The sequence below is a fragment of the Hipposideros armiger genome, unplaced genomic scaffold (assembly GCF_001890085.2).
Source record: "Hipposideros armiger isolate ML-2016 unplaced genomic scaffold, ASM189008v1 scaffold_31, whole genome shotgun sequence".
Taxonomy (NCBI): domain Eukaryota; kingdom Metazoa; phylum Chordata; class Mammalia; order Chiroptera; family Hipposideridae; genus Hipposideros; species Hipposideros armiger.
This window is the reverse complement of record NW_017731381.1, coordinates 4897345-4904904: the sequence shown is the minus strand read 5'-3', so window position 1 is coordinate 4904904 and position 7560 is coordinate 4897345. Positions and strand designations below refer to the sequence as shown.

The 7560-nt window shown below is 40.3% G+C and overlaps 1 protein-coding gene across 1 annotated transcript; it reads right to left on the bottom strand.

Annotated features, from left to right (window-relative positions):
- Positions 1-1651: 1651 nt before the first annotated feature.
- Positions 1652-3364, bottom strand: SPINT4 (serine peptidase inhibitor, Kunitz type 4). Its single transcript, XM_019636912.1, has 2 exons — positions 3250-3364; positions 1652-1836 (listed from the first exon to the last, which is right to left on the bottom strand). The coding sequence occupies exons 1-2, from the start codon at positions 3362-3364 to the stop codon at positions 1652-1654; spliced, it is 300 nt and encodes a 99-aa protein (XP_019492457.1).
- Between the last annotated feature and the right edge of the window lie 4196 nt (positions 3365-7560).

Below are 7560 nucleotides of genomic sequence, written 5' to 3'. Positions count from 1 at the left end.
GATGAACATTCACTTGGTAGCTAAAACACAGTCCCTGGACTGACATTTTGAGTTCTTTTTTCAGAACCACTGAGAATAGCCAAGTCCAATTTTCAATGACTGAAGTACTAAAAAATGTTCATATGTAACTATTCAAAAATTTGGATCCAGTCAGGGGGAGAGTTAAACTAATTGGGGCTCCTGGCTTGCTGGACATGAATCCGGAAACATCACAAAGAAAAGTTTGTCATTAGAGCAAGGACATTTCATATGTGTGAGGTTTGCTACTCAGTTTGATTTTAAGGAAAAGCAGAAGCATAGATTTGGTACTTTGGGTCTACTAATTAGCTCAACCTGAGAGAGGAGATGATACAAACCTATACAGATTTGCTTGTCACATCTGAAAGTATAAATATTGTGTGCATGTATGAAGAATGATTTGGGAGGGAGAGGGGAGCTAAAGGACAGGATCAGCTGATATTCCAACTCAGGATAGGCAGGGGGAGAGATATTCAGAGAGAGAGAGGGCTGATGCAAAGGTTCTTTCATTTTAATGGTCATACAATGATTTCTCAGAAAAGACAAAACTAAAGTCAGGAAAATAGCAAACACATGGAGTTTCAAGGACTACGGAAATATTACAAAGATCATAAAATTTGTTAGAATTTTCTTACATCTGTACTCAGATGGTGTGTCAAGTACTTCGAGCACTTCTTTTAGGCTTTCAATGGGATCTGTTTAAGTAAAATAAAAATCCAACACAAAACATAACAGATCTGTGTTAATAAGTTATGGAAAGTCTCCATGGATTAATTTAAGCCATCTTTATCTCAGGGGAAACCCAGTGGATGCCATCTCTTTCTTTTTTTTTTTTTTTTGCCATCTCTTTCAATGTCCCTCCTGTTCCTTCGATTAATCTCTCATTCTTTCATTCCTTTAAAACTTAGTCATTGCCTATGATGTGCCAGGCACTGCAAATATTTACTAGAAATATTAAATTAATAAAACAAAATTTCTACTTTTGAGTTACTGCTAAGGCCACCCTCTATTTCACGGTCCTGAGAATCAGCCATCCTATAGCCCTCTTGGTCTCCATGGACGTTCTGCTACGACTGGGGAACGGTCAAGTGTGGAGCTGGGCACTAGCTTAGTTGTATAAAATAACATATTGCTACACAGAGTTCACGGGTCTGAGAGTACAGTGATTGGGTTTGGGTGACCTTGTGCTTGTATACCAGGTTGAGTCCTGGGTGAACATCAGATCTGGTTAGAAACCTCTCTATGCCATTTCATAATGTGACCTTGGCCCAGTTAGTTACTTCAGCTGGGCTTGGTTTCCTTGTCTGCCCCATGGAAATAATAATACACATCTACCTTAGGGTGATTTTAATGTTCAATTATACCAATATATGTACATTGCTTAGTATAGTGCCTGGCACATGGTGATTATCCAATAAATGGTGGACTTTTGATTTTTTAACTGGAAAATGACAAATGATGTTGAGATTTAACCCAACTGGTAAGCCTTTTGATTAAGACAACCCACACCCAACTGGTAAGCCTTTTGATTAAGACAATCCACCCTCTTCCCATTCCCAAATCAGGTTTTATCTTGGGGTCCCAGAGCCTCTCCTTCCCCTCTCCCCAAGGACCAAGGACAAGACTGGATTCCTTACAACGCTTTCTTGTATTCTGCCACACAGGCTATTTGACATTCTATCTTAAGCTTGTAGTTGTTAAGATTGCCATCACAGCCAGAGAAGACAAAATGTTCACATCTTTTGGAAGTTCTGTTGTAGAAATATCGAAAATGGACTTCGTAGCAGCTGCCAGGATTCATTTCCATCTTGCAGGGATCTATGGGGCAGGGGGCGGGGGGGGGGGGCCCATAGAGTTAAGGAGAATTAATTAGGACTCAGGAGGAGGTTTTGTTTTCATGAGCCCTTAACAATACCCCATGTTAGTCTGGAAATATCCCCATATTCAAAATCACTGAAGGACAGCTGGTTTGCTCTTGGAATTAAGATTACTGAGCAAGGTTGCCCTTGGGCATGTGAATTGATTACAGCTCCAGGTTCTTGCAGTGACTTGGAGAAATAGTGAGCCATGAAAAAGGAGGTTCTACCAATAGCTGGTGCAAAGTAATGAAGTTTCCATTTCACATCTTATGTTTTATTAAAGCACAGTCTCCTGCTTCTCCATCCCTTCACCTTTCTCTCCTCTTAACTGCCCACGTGGGACGTACAATTCAGAATGCTCATGCTCCAGTTTTCATATACTCATTATACTATCTACACCCCAAATTTCAGGGAACTGTGCCTGCTGCTGTCCTAGAAGGATACATATCAAGATGCATAACCTTGGGGGTAATATTTTTTTTGCTTTCATATCCTGTCATCTTTCCCCCTATTGCCTTCTCAGAGGCATACCTTCTGTTTTTATGGATAACAGTCATGCAGCAAATGACTAAAACAGCCACAACAGAGTTGTACTGCCAACTTGGAGATTGTTATTTATCCTACTCAAGTAGCCAGTCTGGAATTCACTGCCTGGTAAAAGTAGTTATTTAGGTACAGTTACATGCATAATCTTACTTTATACAAACACCCTCTGCAGCAGGCATTTTTTTCTGATCTATATTTTACATAGGGGAAACTGAGGCTAAGAAGAGTGATTGAGTGGTTTGACCAAGGGCACACCTTCGCTAAGTGGCAGGGCCAGAATTGGGGTGTCTGACTCACAAGTGTAGACTGTGTCACCTCCCCATGCTCTGGAAGCACTGAGCTCATACACGTTATTTGCAGATGAAAGCTTCAGCACCCTTCACATCTACATAGTGGGCTCCTTTAAACAGGGATCATGTGTTCAAATGTTCTCTATGTGCCCAGAGCTCAGATAGTGAAAATGCCTCAATTTATTCAGTTCTAGTCCCCTTTTTCTCTCATCTCGATACATACTCTTGATTGTTCTAGAATCTTTGAAATGTGCCATGACACCCTTAATTCAAAATACTTCTAGTCTTTGGAACCCCTACAAAAGAGAGCCTCTTCTGGAAAGGACTTATGTGTGCCCTAGTTTGTTTTTTCTCATCAGACATCTCAAGACCTCTAGAGTAAGTTATGCCCCAATTTGAGGGACTAAGAGTCTGTGGGTTTTGACACAAAAGGAGGAACTTCCTGGACCACCTGGATATCACATTTTTCTTTTTCCATCACTTTCTCCCTCATTCACAATTGGTCTTTGAATTTATTCTCTGCTTTAAGTTCATACCTTTGAATTCTCCACACAGCCACTCAGCAATTTTAGAAACACCACCCATTAATGGGGTCGTCAGCAAGAAGAAGATGAAGAGCCCTAGTGGAAATCCCAGCTCAGCAGGCTTCATGGTGCAGCAAGCGACAGGTAGGAGAGTCTTCTGGTGTTATATTTTGGGCTTCATACTTGAGAGGGCTGAGCCTACTTACCCCAAGGGCCGGGACAGGACATTACTAGGTGTTGAGTTGAGCAATGAATGTTTGGGTACCCAGCCATGAAGATGAAGGCCCCAACCTAATTAGACCCCTGCTGGTGAGTCCCATGTTCATGTAGAAACCGTAGAAAATAAAGGACCAGAGCCTCTGTGTATGTTTAACCATGGAGGGTAGAACATCAGAGCAAAGAATTGAAAAAGAATTGCTTCTTTTCCTCTCTTCAACCTTCTACAACAGGAAGAAAGAATGTAATAAACACAATAATAGTAAGAATAATAACTAACCCTTATAGTAGTTACTTCCTGTTCGGAACTATTTTAAGCAATATATATGTACCCTAGGGTGCCAAAAATATTATGCACATGACTTGTATTCATCTTTTGTCATCAGTTTTTGCCTTTCTTAAAATGTGCATACATTTTTTTGGCACTCTCTGTATATATATATACACACACACACACACACACACAGAGAAAATCCTTGAATTATCACGTTCACCCAGGGTTAGGTGCAATTATTATCATCATTTACACATGAAGAAGCTGAGTCCGAGGTTAAGTTATATGTACAAGGTCACACATCTATTATGTCGTGGAAACAAGATTTGAACTCACTACACTACGTTACCTAGGAACATAGAACACCTTAGGTTTGTTTTCTTGTAAGAGTTTTGAAATTTTGATTTTCACTTTTATACCCTTAAACCATCTGAAGTTGACTCTTTTTGGTAAGATATGGAATAAAGATCCAATTTTATTTTTTCAATGTTTCCAGACCATTTATTGATGAGTTCTTCTTTTATACAGTTATACGATAACTTCACTTATATATGTGGGATTATTTCTGAGCTCTTTATTTCACTCCACTGTATATTCCTCCTCCAAAACCATTTTCACACACTTGAATTTTGTATTATCTTAGGATTTTGCATTTTCATATAAATTTTAGAGTCAGTTTGTTAAGTTCTTCAAAAGATCCATCTTGGATATTGATTTGAATGGCCTTGGATTTACAGACCAATCTGAGGAAAGTGACATTTTTACAATATTGTCTTTGGTATATAGTTCTCCATCTATATTGGTTTTCATTAAGATCTTCCAAGAAAGCTTTATGATATTTCTCATACAGGTCTTGCAATCTCATTTATATTTTTGATATTATTGTAAATGGTATCTTTAAACATTATATTTCTTTCTGTTTGTTCCTGGTGTGCAAAAATGTAATTCATGTTATATATTAATAGTGATGTTGAGCAACTTTTCATGGACTTGTTGGTCATTTTTATATCTTTTTGGAAAAATGTCTATTCAGGCCCTTTGCCCATTTTAAAATCAGGTTATTTGGGAGCTTCCATAGTGATGAAAAGCAAGGACCTACAACCAGAATTAATCTACCCAGCAAAGCTATATTATTATTATTATTATTATTATTATTATTATTATTATTGTTATTTTTTTATTGGGGAATTGGGGGAGGGAAACAGCGCTGGGGAATCAGGGGAAGGGGAACAGACAAGTTGCTGTCGTTTTGTTCTTCAGTCTAGTTGTGGAGGACGTTGCTTCACTGGCCCAAGCTGGCACCATCATTGCGCTCTTCCCTGGTGAAGCAGATCAGTCACCGGCCTCTGGATGGCCGCTCACTGCGGTTCTTGGCAGCTCACACTGGCTGCCGGCCACTCATGGTAGCTTATGGCAGCCCAGCTCCAGGTCGAGCTGTTGTTCACCATCTTAGCTGTAGAGGGCACAGCGTCACTGGCCCCATGTGGGATCCGAACCAGGGCCCAGCTGCTCAGAGCTGGCGTCCCAAGCCAGCTCTTAACCAATGCGCCACTCGGCCAGCCCTATTATTATTATTATATTTATTATTAGTAGTATTTTAGACCTGGAAGCAACCTAAGTGTCCATTGTAGATGAATGTGGTATACAGATACAATGGAACGTTATTTAGCCATAAAAAGAATGAAATCTTTCCATTTATGACAACAATGATGGATGTAGAGGGTATTATGCTAAATAAGCTAAGTCAGGCAGAGAGACAAATACCATAGCATGATTCACTATGCTAATCTCCTTCATGGTTCTACCATACTTTATTATCCTTGTGTTTCCTTTGCTCTGTTTTCCTTATAAAGACTAGATTTTTTTTCATATTATATATTATGAATCTTGGTAGGCTGCCTTAAATCCTCCTGAAACAGGGTTGAATATCAATAAATAAATGAATAAAACCATAAACCAATTTGAGCTCAGGTCTTCATATTAAATGAAATGAAATTATTTTTTTCCAGGACACCATGTTGCTTTGAAGGTGGAAAGTGTGGGATGAGGCTCTGGGGACACAAAATCCCCCTTGGTTCACGAGCTTCATGGTTGGGTACCTGGCACATCCTGTCCTGCCCCGAGGGCTGAGAGGTAGTGAAGTGGGGGGAAGATGGGAACTAAAAAGTTATTTCCATAACTGCCCCTGGCAACACACTCAAGGAGATCACAGCTGGCAGCTTTCTTGCTGAAGTCCTTCTAGATGTCTCAAGCCTGGCCACGCCTCTGATAGTCTCTTGGCTCACAAGGAGACTCAGGCTTCTCAGCCCTTTCAGGCTCTGGAAGGGAAGACATCTCCCATAGCTTCTCGCTGTCTAGACAATAGTCTCTATGCCTCCCAACCTCAGGGGACACTTCTCAATCTCTTCCAAGCACTCTCATGCTCTGCTTGGACAGCAGCATGGTTGTGGCGGGGCGCGGGTGTGTGTGTGTGTGTGTGTGTGTGTGTGTGTGTGTGTCTCATGTTTCTGCAGTTCAGCTGCACTCAGCTTGGGGCTGGAGTGTCAGTGGTTCCTTCTGGCATAAGATTCAACTCACCTGTGAAAGGTTGGTTCTTTTAAAGCCCCTCACCTGACATGGCAGAACCGTATTTCTATGATTTCCCTTCAGAAACATCTTCATGGGCCCTCTCTATATAAAGCTCTAACCCTCTTTTAGATGGCCGGAGCTGAGCGATGGCCATTGGAGCACCCTGGCCACTTCTGAATGTCTTTCTCTTCAGGTATTTTATACTTCTCTTTAGAATGAGTGGGCACTCATTGACAATTGTGTTTAGCCATGAAGTTTCAGCTAAAATCTATGAGACAATGGAAAAAGTCCCATCCCATGGCCTATCATAAATACATTAGTGTCACACCATGCATCTACCATAATTACAAAGTCTCCAATGTTGCATAACAAAGTTGATTCAACTATTTTACATTCATAAGTAACATGGATGAACATCTTTGTCTACATCATTATTTCATCAGTATACCTTTTAGTAATGATCTGATCTTCATTTGGTGTGATGCCAACGGGTCCTCCAGTCCAACACTCACCTAATCCTCCAAAGCCATGGGCCCATTCCTGTATCATCCCCAATTCCTTCATGGAAAGTCTGTGTTGTGGGTGCCTATGAAATAGGAGATCTTCATTTCCCCAGTGCCTTCACGGCCTGTTCCTACCTCAGGCTCTTTTCAAAATACTACACTCATATTATACCCAGAGTAAAAAGTTAAAATACATGCATTCACAGTTAGTATATATCTTGGAATTTCATTTCTTTACAATTATTGGAACTAAATACTAATGTACTAAACATAAAAACATCTTCTATAATATTAAAATCTTCTAAAAATTCTCTGACATTATGATCTTTAATTAGCCACTACTATTTAGACATCCGCTTCATACAGCTCAAAGCAATGCTTTCCAATAGAGCTTTCTGTGATGATGGAAATGTTTGTTCTATGTCTGTACTACTTAATACAGTAACCATGAGCCATGGGTGAGGTGGTTGAGCACTTGAAATGTAACTAGTGAGACTGAGGACTTGATGGAATATTTTATTTTATTGAATTGTAATGAATATAAATTTACACTTAAATAGCCTCCTGTGACCAGTGCCTACAGTAATGGACAGATCGCGCTTAGATGATTAAAATAGTGATAGCTGCAGTCTGAATGGGCCAATCTTCATCATGTGAGAGGCCTGGCTCGCAAAGTCAACTTGAACCACACCTGGCCAGCTCATGGTGGTGAAGGAGCCTGCAGAGTTTCCTGAGCGATAGGCCAGAGTTCATCAAGGATGA

Coding starts and splice junctions, on each gene's coding strand:
- SPINT4 (XM_019636912.1), bottom strand. CDS start 3,364: ATGAAGCCTGCTGAGCTGGGATTTCCACTAGGGCTCTTCATCTTCTTC. Junction 1,837..3,249: donor GCTGTGTGGAGAATTCAAAG/GTATGAACTTAA, acceptor CCTGCCCCATAG/ATCCCTGCAAGATGGAAATG.